This window comes from Leptonychotes weddellii, chromosome 11 (assembly GCF_054177405.1).
Source record: "Leptonychotes weddellii isolate Sample4059 chromosome 11, ASM5417740v2, whole genome shotgun sequence".
Lineage (NCBI taxonomy): Eukaryota > Metazoa > Chordata > Mammalia > Carnivora > Phocidae > Leptonychotes > Leptonychotes weddellii.
In genome coordinates this window covers 44832662-44850635 of record NC_138379.1, presented here as the reverse complement: position 1 = coordinate 44850635, position 17974 = coordinate 44832662, and the positions used below count along the sequence as shown (strand labels likewise).

At 39.4% G+C, this 17974-nt stretch overlaps 1 protein-coding gene across 1 annotated transcript; it reads left to right on the top strand.

Annotated features, from left to right (window-relative positions):
* The first annotated feature begins 1141 nt into the window (after window positions 1–1141).
* LOC102735953 (olfactory receptor 52H1-like) lies at window positions 1142–15896 on the top strand. The gene is made up of 2 exons (XM_081798701.1): window positions 1142–1279; window positions 12262–15896. Exon 2 carries the CDS (start codon window positions 14457–14459, stop codon window positions 15396–15398), a length of 942 nt encoding a protein of 313 aa, XP_081654827.1. The 5' UTR covers window positions 1142–1279; window positions 12262–14456; the 3' UTR covers window positions 15399–15896.
* Window positions 15897–17974: the final 2078 nt, after the last annotated feature.

The window sequence follows — 17974 nt, the reverse complement described above, 5'->3', positions numbered from 1 at the left end:
GGGTCCACTGTTGCCTCAGACTAATTACTCAGTTCCTGACAGAACCCTCAAAGTCTCACCCATTAGGGTTCGTGATGGAGTAACCTGTGTCTAGGTTGGGTCCTGAAAATTTAAGGAGTGAAATGAAGGATTTTAGCTCAGGCCAAAATCCTGTGTGTAATTTCTCAGGCCCCTCCAGTGGCAATTGAAAAAGCTTTACTTCACAGGGCAGGCCTCACAGGGCAAAACCCCCTCCCACACCAGACTTGGTGCCCCGCCATGCATGGCAGCCTCAGAAGGAAGCTGTGGTCAGGGACCCCGGCCCCCCTAGCAGGCCACGCTCTTGTGCACATCGGCACTGCTAACCCAGAAGCCTTCACTTGGAGGTCTCCTTATTGGGAAACTGGGAGGACACTTTACTCTGGCTCAGTACTCAGTACTTTTCCTCTCCTAGCCCCTCCCTCTTCAAGTTCCATCAGGCGCTGGCTTCATAAAATGGCAGGAGGCTTTCATTCAGGGTTCCCTTGGACAACCCCCATGTCGGCACTGATCTAGCTGACCCTTAGCTTGTGCTCTTTTCCAGAAGGGGAGATGGAATGAGGAAGTTGGCACTGTTAAAATCAATAATAGACTCAGTCTTTGTCTGAGCAGAAAAAACCAGTTTAGTCATGGAAAGTTGAATTTAGCTCATTTTGCAAGGCTACCTTGATCTGGGTCACTTCTTGCTTCTGCCTTTGGAAATCATAAGCAAAACTTGAACTGTTTCCCAAGGTTGAGATCAGGTAACCACTGACCAATTCCCTATAATTTATAAGGAAATTCTAAAATTATAACCAATCACTGTAAAGAATAAACAGTCAAAGCTTTCCCCCTATATGAGCTGCTTAATACACTCCCACGCCTCATACCATGTTTTGGTTTGAGTGCTCCTGGTTTGCAAACTGTCTTTTTGATGTGTGCATGATAAATTTCTGATAACTGCTTCAGTAATTCGCCGGTGTTACTTCTGTTATTTATGAACGTCAACAGCACTTTCTCCTGTTTTAGCCTCTTCCTGATGCTACTGTAGTAAACGTTTAAAGGCTTCACCATTACTTTCATTTTAGCTTATTGTTTTTAATCGGCTACTCTCACGCCTGATTGCTTAGCCCTCTCCAGATCATCTGAGCTCCAGATACTCTCAGCATCCAGATGTCTGTTCTCAGACTTTGCCATTCCTACTACCTCTGAATTTGGAGTGGCAATTACACCATTTGAGTTTCTGGGGCCTTAGGAATTTGCTGGGACATCAATGAATGAGGTGGGTGACCACAGTGGGGAGTTTGGATGGGCTCAGGAGAATCTCAGGGCATAAGAAGCCTTCAACCTTCAGGATCACCCATGGACAATGTACAGGCAGTGGTACTTAGAACCATCACCAGAGAGTGATCAGACATTTCTCAATATGCTGATCTGAGATACTGTTATTGGAAGAGTGATACACGGACTGCACCCATGGGTTTGGGATTCCAATGATTACCTTTTTGCTCAAGGAGGATACTGGACCAGACCCCCTAATTTCTCTAAATTGTCCAACCCCAAATCTGTTGTTAATCTCAAAGTCCTAAGCCCCTCCCCCTCTGCCTTGCCTCTCAGGATGATGCACCCTCCCCTCCCCCAGCCCACTCCTCTGTTCTTGTGACTCTCATCTAGTCTGTCTGGGGTGGTAAGTGTGGCTTTATTTTTTTCCTGAGTGGTGCTTTGCCACTAAGACCCTACAGGTACATCCCCAGACTCTAAGTATTTTCAGTTGCTTTTGAGAGTACTGGAAAGCAATAACCCATATCGTCTTCAAGGTATGGAGAAAAATTCTCATAGCAGATAAATAAATGTTATTTTTCTTTCTATCAAACATGCCATTATGCCGAGTGGTCATCTTCAACAAATTCATGCAATTTTACAATATTTATATTTAATGTGTAACATTATATATATATTTGGTGTTTAATATAGTCTAGCAAAACTAGAATGAACTGATGATATCTTACAAGTGGCACCTGGGCCCTCACAGATGTTTTCAATGGCCCCAGGTCTTCCTGTTCACTAAGAACTTCATTTCATTTTGCACTGCTGAGTCCAGAAATACCATGGTCTCCTTATTTCTGCCTCCCTCATTAGGTATGGTATAAGAAATTTTTAAACAAAACATTTCTATTTTTTCTCTCCTAATCTTTGGGCTATAAAAATAGTTATAGTTCTTGTTTATCTGATAAAATATCTTCATTTTGCCTTTATTAAGAATATTTTAATTGCACACAGAATTGTAGACTCATATATGTAATTTTTTTCCTTCAATTTTTAAAAAATATCATACCACTGCCTTCTGGCCTCTGATGTCTCTAAATAGAGGCCAACAATCATCCCACTATATTTATTGTGCTGCTTCCTCTGGCTGCTGTCAAATTTTTCTCAGCACTTTGAATATAATGCTTGAATCTGATTTTCTTTGTATTTATTTTAATTAGGGTCTTTCATAAAATTAGGACCTTTTTGGCTATTATCTCTTTAAATATTTTTAGATATATACTGTTTTCCTTTACCTTTAATTCTGGAATCCCAATTAAATGTATATTATTCCTTTTATTTTATCCCACAAGTCACTGAGACTCTGTTTTCTTTTTTTCCCTTCCATTTTTTTTTTTTTAAAGATTTTATTTATTTATTTGATAGAGACACAGCGAGAGAGGGAACACAAGCAGGGGGAGTGGGAGAGGGAGAAGCAGGCTTCCTGCCGAGCTGGGAGCCCAATGTGGGACTCGATTCCAGGACCCTGGGATCATGACCTGAGCCGAAAGCAGACGCTTAACGACTGAGCCACCCAGGCACCCCCCTTCCATTTTTTAAATATGTTGTTCAAGCTGGATATTTCTTTCCTCTTTATTGAGGTATAATGGACAAACAAAAATTGTATATATTTATTTAAGTTCTACAAAATAATGTTTTGATATATGTATATACTGTGAAATGATGACCACAATCAAGCTAATTAATGTATCTGTCACCTCACAGAGTTATCTTTTTTGTGTGGTGAGAATACTTCAGATTTATTCTCTTAGCAAATTTCAAGTATACAATACAGTATTTTTTTTTATTTTTATTTATTTATTTTAGAAAGAGAGAGAGCACGTGAGTAGGGGGAGGGACAAGCGGGGTGGGGGACGGAGAAAGAATCTGAAGCAGACTCCCTCGCTAAGCATGGAACGCCACAAGGGGCCTCGATCCCAGGACCTCAAGATCATGACCTGAGCTGAAACCAAAAATTCGATGCTTAACTGACTGAGCCACCCAGGGACCCCTACATTACGGTATTATTAACTCTAGTCACTAGGCCCTACGTTAGTTCTCCAAAACTTATTTACACTACATAACTAAAAGTTTGTACCCTTTGGCCAACGTTTCCTCATTTCCCTCAGCCCTCAGCCACTGGCAACTACAATTCTACTCTGCTTCTAGACTTCGACTGTTTTAGATTCCACAGGTAAGTAAGATCATGCTGTGTTTGTCTTCCTGCGACTTATCTCACGTAGCATAATGTCCTCTAAGTTTCATGTTGTCACAAATGGTAGAAATTCCTTCTTTTTAAAGCGGATTAACATTCCACTGTGTGTGTGTGTGTGTGTGTGTGTATGTGTACACACCACATTTTCTTTATCCATTCATCTGGTGATGGACACTTAGGTTGTTTTCATGTCTTGGCTCTTGTGAATAATGCTGCAATGAACAGGGGAGGGCAGATATCTTTTCAAGATGTAGTTTTCCCGCGCCTGGGTGGCTCAGATGGTTAAGCGTCTGCCTTCGGCTCAGGTCATGATCCCAGGGTCCTGGGATCGAGTCCCGCATCAGGCTCCCTGCTCGGTGGGGAGCCTGCTTCTCCCTCTGACCCTCTCCCCTCTCATGCTGTTTCTCTCTCGCTCGCTCTCTAAAAAATAAATAAAATCTTTAAAAAAAAAAAAGATGTAGATTTCATTTCCTTCGGATATATATCAAGAAGTGGGATTGCTGAATCATATGGTAATTCTACTTCATTTTTTGAGGAGCTTCCATGGTGTTATCCATTGTGGATGTATCACTTTACCCCCTACAACTGAGTGCAAGTGTCTTTTTTCTCCACACCCTCATCAACACTTGCTGTTTTTTGTATTTTTTACAATAATTATTTTTTTAAAGATTTTTATTTATTTATTTGAAAGAGAGAATGAGATAGAGAGAGAGAGCATGAGAGGGGGGAGGGTCAGAGGGAGAAGCAGACTCCCCGCTGAGCAGGGAGCCCGATGCGGGACTCGATCCCGGGACTCCAGGATCACGACCTGAGCCGAAGGCAGTCGCTTAACCAACTGAGCCACCCAGGCGCCCTACAATAATTATTTTAACAGGTGTGAGGTGATCTCTCAATTTGGTTTCTCTTTGAATTTTTCTGATGATTAGTTCTGTGCTTATTACACTTAACAGACTTAAGCACCTTTTCCATACACCCTTTAGCCATTTGTATGTCTTCTTTGGAGAAATAACTATTCAGATCCTTTGCTTATTTTTTTTGTTTTGTTTTTGTTTTTGTGGCTCTCAGGTTGTTTGAAGCTCTTATATTATTTTGGGTATTAACTTCTTATTAGAAGCATGGTTTGCAAATATTTTTCCCCATCTCCATCCTACTTGTCATTTTTTACTTTTGTTGCCTGTGCTTTTGATGTCATATCCAAAAAAATAATGTCCAGGCCAATGTCAGATATTTCCCTGTTTTCTTCTAACAGCTTCACAGTTTCAAGATGTGTAAGTGTTTAATCCATTTTGAGTTGATTTTTGTGTATGGTGTAAGGCAGGGGTCCAGTTTCCTTCTTCTGCAGGTGGGTATCCAGTTTTTTTTTTTTCTCAGATTGGATAATTGTAATTAATCTATCTTCAAATTCTTTACTCTTTCTTCTCTCATCCCTTATCATTCTTTTAGCCCACTTAGTGGTTTTAAAATTTCAGTTATTGTTTTTATAGTTTTTACTTTTCATTATTTTAAAATAATTTTTATTTTTCTTCTGAGATTTCCTACTTGCTCATTCATTAGAAACATATTTTTCCTTGTGTCCTTGAATACAGTTAAAGTAGCTGCTATAAAATCTGTCCACTGGGGTGCCTGGGTGGCTCAGTCAGTTGAGCATCTGTCTTCGGTTCAGGGTTCTGGGATGGAGCCCCACATCTGGGTCCCTGTGAGCAGGGAGCCTGCTTCTCCCTCTGCCCCTCCCCCCACTCATGCTTATTCTCTCTTTCTCTCTCAAATAAATGAATAAAATCTTTAAAAAAAAAATCTATGTCCACTAATTCAAACATCTGGCTCATCTTGGAGTCACCCTCCATTGATTGTCTTTTTTTTTTTTTTTTTGAGCCTGGGTCATGTTTTTTCTATTTTTCTTGTATGTCTAATAATTTTAGATTACATACTGTACTCCAGAAATTGTGAATGCTATGTTGCAAAAACAAAACTAGATTCTGTTACAGTTTTCTGGATTAAATTTATTTTTTCAGGCAGTTTACTTGGCTGATCTCAAATTCCATCTACTTTTCTGCAGTAAGTAGCAGCTAAAATACCTCTTCAGGTCTTGTAACTTTACTTAGATTGTATGGAGTCTTCCTCAAACATGTGTACTTTAGATATGTGGGCAGCATTTATGCATAGAATTTTCAAGCTCTTTCTTTTGTCGGTATTTCTCTTCACTTTTCAGCATACATGGTAGACTTGCATTTTCTTTTTTAAATTCCTTTCCTAGTCAACAAATTGAGCTTTTTTACAAATTTTAATTGTGTTACCTTGTACCTCTCAGTTGAAAAGACACAAAAACAGGAAACTCACCCAATGTTATTTCCTTTCTACTAAGGGCATAATCCCTTTTGGTTTCTGTTTTTGATCATTTTATGGTACCTTCAGATTATTTTCCCTTCTCTCCTCCCTACCCACCCCCCACATACACATGATTTTAAGTTATCTATGGGAAGGTTATTTTGATAGAATGAATTCCTCAACTACTTGAAGTTGAATCTCAATTTTGCCAGTTTGAATCTTCTTTTTTTTTTTTTTTTTTTTTTTTTTTAAATTATTTTATTTATTTATTTGACAGAGAGAGACACAACGAGAGAGGGAACACAAGCAGGGGGAGTGGGAGAGGGAGGAGGAGGCTCCCCGCTGAGCAGGGAGCCCGATGCGGGGCTCGATCCCAGGACCCTGGGATCATGACCTGAGCCGAAGGCAGACGCTTAACGACTGAGCCACCCAGGCGCCCCCAGTTTGAATCTTCTTATGAATGGAATCATACAGTATGAACTTCATTGTATAAACTTTCTTTCACCTAACTTAACATTTTGTTCTTTATTCATATCATTTTATGTATCAGTGGTTTGTTCTCTTCTACTGCTGATTAATATTCATAATATTGTATGAATATATACAATCTATCCATTCTCCTGTTGAGACTTATTTGAAGTGTTTTCAATTTTTGGATATTATGAATCAAGGTATTATGAGCATTTTTATACAAGTCTTCTTGTGGTGATGGAGGGCTGATGCAGGGCTCGATTCCAGGACCATGGGATTATGACCTGAGCCAGAGGCCACCCAGGGGCCCCCATTTGTCTATTTTAAAATTAGATTGTTTCGTCTTTTTTATTATTGATATGTGGATTTCTATACCGATTCTGGATATAAGTCCTTTGGCAAATATATGTTTGGTGAATATTGGACTATTTTCTCTCTGTCTTTGGCTTGCATACCCATCTTTTTTTTTTTAAAGATTGTTTATTTATTTGTCAAAGAGAGAGACCACAAGCAGGGGGAGCAGCAGGCAGAGGGAGAAGGAGAAGCAGGCTCCCCGCTGAGTAGGGAGCCCAATGTGGGACTCGATCCCAGGACCCTGAGATTATGACCTGAGCCGAAGGCAGATGCTTAACCATCTGAGCCACCCAGGGGCCCCCATACCCATCTTTTTAAAGGTGTCTGTGGTTGAGAAGAACTTTAAATTTGTTTGAAGTTTATCATTTAAAAAATCTGAATTGGAGTATTAAAAAATTTGAATTAGAGTATAGTTGACATGTAATATTATATTAGTTTCAGGTATATAACACTGTGATTCAACAATTACATGCATTACAAAATGTTCTCCATAAGTGTAGTTATTATAATATTATTGATATATTATTATTATTATGTTAATATTATTGACTATATTCCTTATGCAATTTATCATTTTCTAAAAGTTTATTATTTCTGGTTATCTTTTGGAAAATCTTTGTGGAAAAAATGATTAACGAAGACAAATTTATGTTGATGCAAAAGTTGGGTATTCATCCTTTCTGATGGCTGAGTAATATTCCATTGTATATATGAACTACATCTTCTTTATCCATTCATCTGTTGAAGGGCATCTTGGCTCTTTCCACAATTTGGCTATTGCGGACATTGCTGCTATGAACATTGGGGTGCATATGGCCCTTCTTTTCACTACATCTGTGTCTTTGGGGTAAATACCCAGTAGGGCAATTTCTGGGCCGTAGGGTAGCTCTATTTTTAGCTTTTTGAGGAACTACCACACTGTTTTCCGGAGTGGCTGTACCAACTTGCATTCCCACCAACAGTGTAAGAGGGTTCCCCTTTCTCCACAACCTCTCCAACATTTGTTGTTTCTTGCCTTGTCAATTTTTGCCATTTTAACAGGTGTCAGGTTATATCTTAATGTGGTTTTGATTTGAATTTCCCTGATGGCTAATGATGATGATCATTTTTTCATGTGTTTGTTAGCCTATGCTATGTGAAATAAGTCAAGCAGAAAAAGTCAATTGTATGGTTTCACTTACTTGTGGAACATAAGGAATAGCATGGAGGACATTAGGAGAAGGAAGGGAAAAATGAAGGGGGGAAAATCAGAGGCGGAGATGAACCATGAGAGACTATGGACTCCAAGAAACAAACTGAGGGTTTTAGAGGGGAGGAGTGTGGGGGATGGGTTAGCCCAGTGATGGGTATTAAGGAGAGCACGTATTGAATGGAGCACTGGGTGTTATATGCAAACAATTAATCATGGAACACTACATCAAAAACTAATGATGTGATGTATGGTGACTAACATAACATAATAAAAAAAAGAAAACCTCAAAAAAAATTCCACATTAAAAAAAAAAAAGAACAGTTAAAAAAAATAAAGAAGACAATTTAGTAGGGTGCCTGTGTGGCTCAGTAAGTTAAGCATCCTCCTCTGGCTTAGGTCATGATCTCAGTATTCTGAGATGGAGCACCGCATCAGGCTCCCTGCACAGCAGGGAGTCTGCTTCTCCCTCTGCCCATCCCCCTGCTTGTGCTAGCGTGTGTGTGTGTGTGTGAGTGTGTGTGTATGTGTGTGTGTGTGTCTCTCTCTCTCAAATAAATAACTAAACCTCTTTAAAAATTTTTAAAAGAAAGAAGACAATTTAATGATTATGTGTGATACACACAAGCTTTTTAAATACTTCATGAAATGGATAGTCTCCTTTCAGACAACCACAAAATGGGGCTGAACGCAAAAAGCTTTCATGGAATAAAGAATAAACAAGGAAGAGGCAAATAAAAAATATCTGACCAGCCAGGGGCCACATAATCAACCTTGTGTGGGGGTGAGAAGGCCCACAGTTGGCTTGGCTTTTGGGACCTGGCTAACTGGATATACTGTGTTTCTGGTCAAGTAGAGCATTTACAGGGACAAGAAAGTTGTCTAAGTTTCAGTTTGCTAATGTGGCAAACTGGACAGGAGCAGCTCCATCTTGGGCCTAAAAATCTTTTTCAACATCTTTAACTACTCAAGATTGTAAAATGGTCCCCTATGCTTTCTTCTAAAGAGTTTATACTTGTATTTTTTACATTTAATATCTGGTTTACTGACTTTCCTTATAGAGTATTGACTTTTATTTTGTCATGCAGTCACATTGCTTGTGGATCTTTCAATCACATTCTCTTCATAGGAAACATAATATCTGCCTCCTAGTCTTCCCATGTTCTGACACTAAGACACCTTGCCATTCTGTATTGACCTGACGTAGTTCTCAAAGAAATTGTAAGCAACTCCAAATTTGCTGAGGAAATAACAGTAGGAAGCTGAGAATTTGGCAGATGATGTCAGAGATATGATGTCCTGGAAGGCAGGGGAAGACTTTTCTGAACACTTTAACTATTCCCCTATTGCATTCCCTGCAAAGGAATCACCCTTATGGAGAAGGAGAGCTGAGAGTTTGATAGTAGTCATTTTAGAAATGAACACAGGTACTTTGTCTTTAGTCTATGAGAAGAAAATGGTACCAATGAAACTTTCTTTCTCATTTTAAAGTAATAGAAAAATGGGGAAAATAGATTAAACATTTATTTTTAGGCTCAGGGAAAATAAATATTGTGGAATTGTGATATCTAAACACTAATGACATTTTTGTGGGCCAAGGAAAAAAATAAAACAAGGATTTTGGGTCAAGGGGTTCACAAATGTATAAATATTCTGAGTTCCAGATCTAGAAAAAGGTAGTAGTAGCCTAGGAAGATATTTAGCTTTGTTTTTTTTTTTTTAAAGATTTTATTTGTTTATTTGAGAGAGAATGAGATAGAGAGAGAGCATGAGAGGGGGGAGGGTCAGAGGGAGAAGCAGACTCCCTGCCGAGCAGGGAGCCCGATGCGGGACTCGATCCCGGAACTCCAGGATCATGACCTGAGCTGAAGGCAGTCGCTTAACCAACTGAGCCACCCAGGCGTCCCGAAGATATTTAGCTTTGTAAGATTTTGACCAGTTCTTTCATGTAGCAGATCAAAATTAAGGTCACTACTTGAGGCTAAGAATGAGAGATAGGGTCTCTGCTCAAAAACGTAAATTAAACACACACACATACACAAACACACACACACATCCAAAAACTGGCATCAAACCACTTTCTAGAATTACCTTTATAGAAAGTTGTTTACTTAGAGATGTGAAAGGACAGAGACACATTCTGCCCCAAGGAACTGAACCAATCTTCCTTCCGTCCCAGTAACTAGAGCTGTGATGTCCATGAAATGATTGCTGGACCAGGATCAGAAGCCACCCACTAAGCTTTGGCTCAGGACAGAGTGCTTAGGAGCATAGGATGAGGTAACTGGAAGAATGAGCACACATAAGAAGTAAAAAAGAAAGAGAAAAGCCAGAGGGAATCTTCCACTCAGAACCATGCTGCAAACTGCCAGGACATGTGAAAACAGGCATTTTATATGTATATTACAATATAGCCTCAATCTGTAAATGTTCACTAAGAAGCGACAAAACAAAATGAGATGTTTAAATGCATCTATTATTGTCAATATATCTAGAGATTAAATTAATCAAGAATAGTGAGTTCAACAAACATAAATTTACAAACTCTGAAGCTTCGTGTGGTTGGCAGAATAATGGCCACTCAAATGGTGTCCCCATCTTAAACCTCTGTGATTATGTTATGTCACATGGCCATGAGGGATTAAGATGACTATCAGATGAAACTCATCAGTAGACTTTAAAAATAGGGACACTATTCCAGAATATGTAGCTGGCTCAAATGTAATCACAGAGATTCTTAAAAGTGGAAGAGGAAGGCCCAAAGGGAGAATCGGAAGGAAATTGAATACAGGAAGGAGGGCAGAAGTAATATTGCTTTCTTTGAAGATGGAGGAAAGGGGCTCCTAGGTACTAGAAAAAGCAAGGAAAGTTTCTCTTCTAGAGCTTCCAAAAAGAGAAACAGCCTTCTCAACACCTTGATTTTAGCTCAGTGAGACCTAAGCTGAACTTCGGAACTACAAAACTGTAAGATAATTACTGTGATTTGTGGCATTTTAAGCCATGGAATCTGTGGTAATTTTTTTATAATAGCTATAAAAAATATTCTGCATCCCACAAAAAAAGAGTATTTGTATTTTTAACTGAATTATAATTGACATATAACATTGTATCAGTTTCAGGTGTACAACACAATGATTCAATATTTGTAAACACTGCAAATGTTCACCACAATGTCTAGTTAACAATTATAATTATAGTCACCATGCTGTACATTCTACATTACCTCTCCATGACTTGTTTATTACATAACTGGAAGTTTGTATCTTTTGACCACCTTCACCCATTTTTTCTACCCCTCACTCCCCGCCTCTGGCAATCACCAGTCTGTTTTCTGTATTTATGAGCTTCTTTTTTTGTCTTATTTTGTTTTTTAAGATTCCACATATAAGTGAGGTCATATAATATTTGTCTTTCTAAGACATATTTCACTTAGCATAATGCCCTCAAGGTCCATCTGTGTTGTTACAAATGGCAGGATTTCATTATTTTTATGGCTGAATAATATTCAGTATATACTGTGGAATTGTATATATGTATACACACATATATATACATATATATATTATTTCCATATCTTGGCTATTATAAATAATGCTGCAATGAACATGGTTATGCAGATATCTTTTCAAGTTAGTTTTTTAACCCATTATCAGGGAAATTAAAAGAAGACTACATCAATAATAGAATATATCATATTTATAATATAAAGATACAGTATTATAAACATATCAGGTATTTCTGTATTGATATACAGAGTCAATGCAATCAAAACAAAAACTCTAAGTGTGTGTGTGTTTATAAATTGAGAAAGTGCTTATAAAGTTTTTGGCAATGCAAAGTGCAAAAAATGGCTAAGAATTTTTTTTTTTTTTTTTTAGCGATGGGGAGAGGGGAGAGGCTGTGGGAGAGAGAGAATCCCAATCCCCCCCACATGGGGCTCAATCTCAGGACCCTGAGATCATGACCTGAGCCAAAATACAGAGTCGGATGCTTAACCAACTGAACCACCCAGGCGCCCCTGGCTAAGAAATTTTTTGAAGAAAAAGTTGAAGGTCTTACATTCCAATATCAAGAGTAGAAAGCTTTAATTGTAGTCATACAATATTGATGCAAGGTTATACAAATAGACTAATTAAAGAGTACCGCATGTGCAGGAACATTCTTAGGCCTCTGAGAATTCTGTCTCAACTGACTGTGTCTAAATTGTCTAGACTGAATCTCCTAGGGATACAATATCCACAGCCTACTGAAGCCACCAAGCTACATTCCATCTCAAGGGAAATGGTGGTACCCACATAATAGGAGTTCTATCTCCTAGGATTATAAGGTAATGCATAAAAACTTTCATCTCACCTCTTATGGAACATCTCCCAGCCTAAAATTTTACTTGTTTCCTTCTGAACAGATATTTTCCACTACTCCTATAAAGCAAGAGATAGAAGACAATTTGGTGAGCTGAAAACTACAGCCAATTAGGGAAGAGAAAAACACTACTTTGGCTCTTTGGTTTTTATCAAACAATGTAACCTTGTGTTTACTTAGTCCAAGTAGGGTCTGTGTCGTAGAGGATATGACTCTGGGAGGAAGGAGTCCTGCTGACACCAATGATTCCATAAGAAGACAGCTCCTGGCAGAAAATAACTGATTTCACGTGCAGACCAACTAATGTGACCAGGAATACAGTGGGGAATCCGGAAGGAAAGAAGAGCTCTTTGGGTAAAAGAAGTGAAATCAGAATAGATTCGGACTGAAGCAGCAAACCTTGGTGTGCATGTTTTCTGTCGACCTCCTTTGTAGTTTTAATGATTAGTGGTTTACTTTTTCCCCTTTAAATGTATTCCCTGGGACCCTGAGGAAATGTGCTTCTTGTCAGAGGCAGTGAGTCTGTGCTTCAAGAGACTGAGCTGCAATCTAGCCTACATTTTGATATTTTGGGTCTTTCTCAGTCCATTCACTTTTTATACCACAGGAGATGAGGTGGCTGTCCTTTTAGGGACAATTTCATGAAGATTTTATCATTACCATTATTCTAATAAGTTCAGTGCCCACAGGCTGTTAGCCTGCATCAGACCTGCAGACGGAACTTAGAAAATACATTCTTACGGGCGTGGAGGATGAGTCTCGGTTGGGGCGGGGTGGGAGGCTGCTTTGGGACAGTAAGAACTAGTTAACATGACTCTCAGGTCAGTGCCTTATTCACTTTGACTAATTAAGGACTCTGGCAATGACAAAATCATCCCCTGTGTGAGAGAACTCACTCTATAAAGTTTTGACTGGGATTCTGGCAGAGGTGACAAAATCCCACATGTCTTAACCCATTCCTCCCTGCTTGTCACACAACTACAGATTCCTGCCAGACACAATAATATGGAATTGTTGTGACCTGTCCTCAAGATCCACTTCCTTTCCTTCAACGCTTTTTGAATGACTTTGTAAATTTGTTGGAGAGGGTAAGAACTAAACCTCTCCCAACCTGGCCGAAGGATGACTCTGGTTGTGCTGGTCTCTTCAATGCTGCACTCCCTGCTATCACCGTTATAGGTCCCCTTTGCAAAAGTACTTTGTAAAATAGATCACACAATGGAGTTAAAACTGAAACGCAAAGGGCACTCCAAAGGCAGGCTCTATTTAGTGCAAAGATGGGGTCCAAGCACTGGCAGACCAGAAATGAAAACATTCGGGCAGCACTATTTTATTATTTTTAATTTTATCTCTAGGAGGTGAGAAATCTGCTCTGCTTGACTTGTCCCAGGCCAGGGTATCTGTTACGGAGGCATTGTCACACTCACTGGTGGATGGAGCTCTTTCCCCTACTAAGTTAGGGAACAGAGATCCTCTAAGGTTTAGGGACTCATCCCTGAGGCCATAAATCATCCTCTGAGTTCACTGCCCTTTGCCTGAGTCAGGAGAATGCTGCTTACCTGTCCCGTGCACTTGTTGGTGGATACATTCTCTCATTTTCACATCCCAGCAAGCATCCCTCCTAATCTGAACCATATTTCAATCCCTGCGCAGCAAATCTCCTATATCACCCATAGCTCTGGAACTTGTTCTTTCTTTTCCTTCCCTTTTCATTCCCTTTTCTACTACTCTATTGAAATTCTTCAGTTTATTTTATCAAAACTATTTTCAGAAACATAGTATTTGCTGTATAAAAGTCCATTATTCGCAGTTCATCCCGTTTAATAGTTGTAATATTTCCTGCTTGTCTCCTCCCCTTGCCCTCCCTCTCACTGACATACACAAACCTTCTCCTCAAATATAATATGTTTTCTTTTTTCCATTTGAGCCTGGGCTTATCCCAATAATCTACATTGAGAAAGGGACACAGTTACTTAGGTTTAATCATACGAAATTGCTGACCTACAAAAGTAACCCTTCTGTAAGGTGTATTAATAAATGTATAAAGGGAAGGAAGTGGGGCCACTGGCAAAGAAAAAGGGGCAATAACAAGTCAATTTTATAGGTGCCAACATCCAGGGGACAGAGCAAGCCCGAATGAGACAGTTGCAGTCCCCTACCACGGTCAGCCCCAGCCCATTCTGACAAATGATTTGACCTCGGGGCTCCAAAGCTGGTGGGTCCCAGACTGAAGAGACCATGTATAATTTGAGCTGTTACAATCCCAATTCCTTTATGCTTGTGGGAATACCTGGCCTGGAGAAGTTCCACAGCTGGATTGAGATTCCCTTTTGTGTCATCTATGTTTTGGCTATTGTGGGCAACTGCACCCTCCTCTACCTCATTGCCATTGAGCACAGCCTCAATGAGCCTATGTTTTTCTTCCTCACTATGCTGGCTACCACAGACCTCATCCTGTCCACTGCCACAGTGCCCAAATTGCTCAGTAACCTCTGGCTGGCCTCCCAGGAAATAACCTTATCTGGCTGTCTCACCCAGATGTTTTTCCTCCACTTCAGCTTTGTCGTGGACTCAGCCATCCTGTTGGCCATGGCATTTTATCACTATGTGGCCATCTGCTTCCCCTTGAGGTACATCACCATCCTGACTCCGCAGGTGATCACCAAGCTCGTGTTGAGCATCGTTGTGAGGAGCTTCTCTATCATCTTGCCAGATGTTTTTCTGCTGAAACGGTTACCCTTCTGCGGGACATGCATCATACTGCACACATACTGTGAGCACATAGGTGTTGCTCGGCTTTCCTCTGCTGAAATTTCCATCAACATCTGGTACGGATTTTCTGTGCCTCTCATGACTGTCATCTCGGATGTGATCTTTATTGCTGTTTCCTATACCTTCATCCTCCATGCTGTCTTTCAGCTCTCATCTCAGGGCGCCCGCCAAAAGGCCCTCAGCACCTGTGGTTCCCATGTCTGTGTCATCCTCATGTTTTACACACCTGCCTTTTTCTCCATCCTTGCCCATCACTTTGGGCACAGTGTCCCTCGAAATGTGCTCATCCTGTTTGCCAACCTCTATGTGGCCATCCCCCCTGCTCTAAATCCTGTTGTCTATGGAGTAAAGACCAAGCAGATCCAGGACAAATTTATTCTCCTCTTCTCTTTGAAGAAGACACAGTGAGTGGGGGAGGGCCACCGAAGGAGAAGTTTAGGTAAAATTCAATTAGGTGAAATTTTATATAACACAGGAAGACATAAAAATAAAGCTGTAACTCCTATTAACCTGAAATTTTAGAGTTCTAGCCATGTGTAAAGTATGGGAAGGGAGGAAAAGAGAGAGAGAAAATCTTCTAGACTTTCAGGAAATCAAGGGTTTTCTCGGTTCAGTTTTCTCACCACTTGTATGAAGAAGGTGATGATGGGTACACAAGAGCACTAATACTCTGGTTTACATTTTTCCTGTTGCTAATTTTGAGATATTTGAAGGCTAGATATTTCCCAACATACAACTCACCCCTGTATTTCTCAGTTCCTGAGCTAAAGACAAAGGCCTTGTGTTCCTTCTTTCAGTAGCTATCGATGCTCTCAAGTATAACTACCAAACTTATTGCTTTGAGCTTCAGTCCTGTATCCCGTGTCCTGTACTTGCTTTATTTTTTTCTTTACCCATCTTAAATTACATAGAGCTGATTATCTTTTGTATCTGTTTTCTTCAATTGCGTGCTCCAAGAAAATTTTCACCGCCCTTGGTCCATATTTTACAAGTATTAATTAATTGAATTAAAAATAATTATGATAGGGTAATATTAGTTAATTCATTTCACAGATGAGGAAATAGAGACTTACAAAGGTTACAGAAAAACAATTAGTAGATTTAGGATCCAAACCTAGGTCTGTCTGATCCAGAATTCTTTATCCAATTGCTTCCTGGATATCTACTGGAATGGCTTACAAATGCCTCCAACTTAATTACTCCAAAACTGACCTGGAAACTCACTAACTTCCTCCATAAAAAGTGCCCTTCCTTTTCAATCTTCTTTTACAGTGAGTGGTCCTACCACCCACATGAATTTCCAAGCCAGAAACCTATGGCTTGTCCTTGATTAATCCTACGTCACACTCCAACAAAATTAAGTCAATATTTGGGTTAAATATTTGATTTCAAGGTACTTATAAGTCATACCAGTCGATATATACATGACAATCTCACCTTTATCATGACCATAGAGCTTGCCTGGCCCTTTTCTATTATCTGTCCCTCTGAGAGTATTTCAGAGTCATCTTTTTAAAGGAGTTCCAACTCTTCTCCATTCAATCCACTCTCTCAATAAAAGCTAGAGTGATCGTTTTAGAATCCATATGACTGTGTCACTTTGCACCTTGCATCTCTTCAGTAATTCCATTGTCCTTAGGATCAATGCAAGGAATGGAGGAATTTAATGAAAAGATCAATCTTCCATGAAAGTAGGAGTCTTACATTTAATTTACATTTATTTACACTTCATTTATGTTTCTCACACTTAATTTGCACATCCCTGAGTCTTTGAGCAAGTAATTCCAGAAGTGATGTTCTTTTTGTGTGTGTCATACTCAGTGTCTGGTTATTTAAAATGACAACAACAACAACTTGGTGTGAGTAGACTGTGTATTGAGTAGAGCTGGGTAGGAGTCATCTATGTTCCTCTTAAGAAACTATCCTATAAAGACGTCCATTTCCTACAATCTCCACTGAAAAAGAAGCCATAAATTTAATCAAGATGAACATATTAAATTCCTTGGGAGTAAGAAGTAAAGAGTAAAATTGGTATAATGAGGTGAGATCCTCTGTGTGTGTGTCGACATTTTCTTTGCTGTCTGTGATGCCCTTAGGCAGTTCGGAAGATACACAGGCAGTGCTGCTTTATCCAAGCCACAATTACAAACCATCATAATTATTTGCTTGTTTATTTATCTATCCACACCTACATTATGAGCTCCTTGAAGGCAGAAACTTCGTCTTAGGCATCTTCTTATGCCCTTTTATATGAAAATATCGGACACATCATGTGTTCTCAACAAAGGTTTCATACATATTCAAACTTTATCAGAAACTCCTTCTTGGTGCCATTATCCCTAACTTTTCTTTTTTCCTTCTCTATCCAGTTTAGATTCCATAGTATATTATTGCAGCCATTGTCGTGTTTATCCTAAACTCATCTTGTTCTAAACTCAACTGTCTCTCTTACATACTCAGTTGGAAAAAAAAGGAATCTTAATGAATCTTAATGAAATTAGCCCTGTATTTTGGGGAAGTTGGAGAAAATGATGGCACAGGACAGACTGATACTACTGTTAATGAATTAAGACAGTAAACCACTATACTTGCATAGTTTCAGCTTCTCAAATGCATCACATTTCTCCTTGTCTCTTCTACTTGTGCTTTCTCTTTATTCTTTGCCTGGCAATTCCTGTTTAGGCCTCAACTAAAAATCCCCTCAGATATTCCTTTTTTAGTCCTGTATATTAGATTAGTATCTTTCATATACATTCTCATTGCACAATGTACCTTTCATTTTAGGACTTACCACAACTTTAATAAGATGATTGCTTGTACTGTTGAATCTCAGATCTGTACCTCTGAAACAAATAATGCAATGTATGTTAAGAAAAAAAAAAAGAAGAAGAAGAAGAAGGTAGCAGGAGGGGAAGAATGAAGCGGGGGAAATCGGAGGGGTAGACAAACCATGAGAGACGATGGACTCTGAAAAACAAACTGAG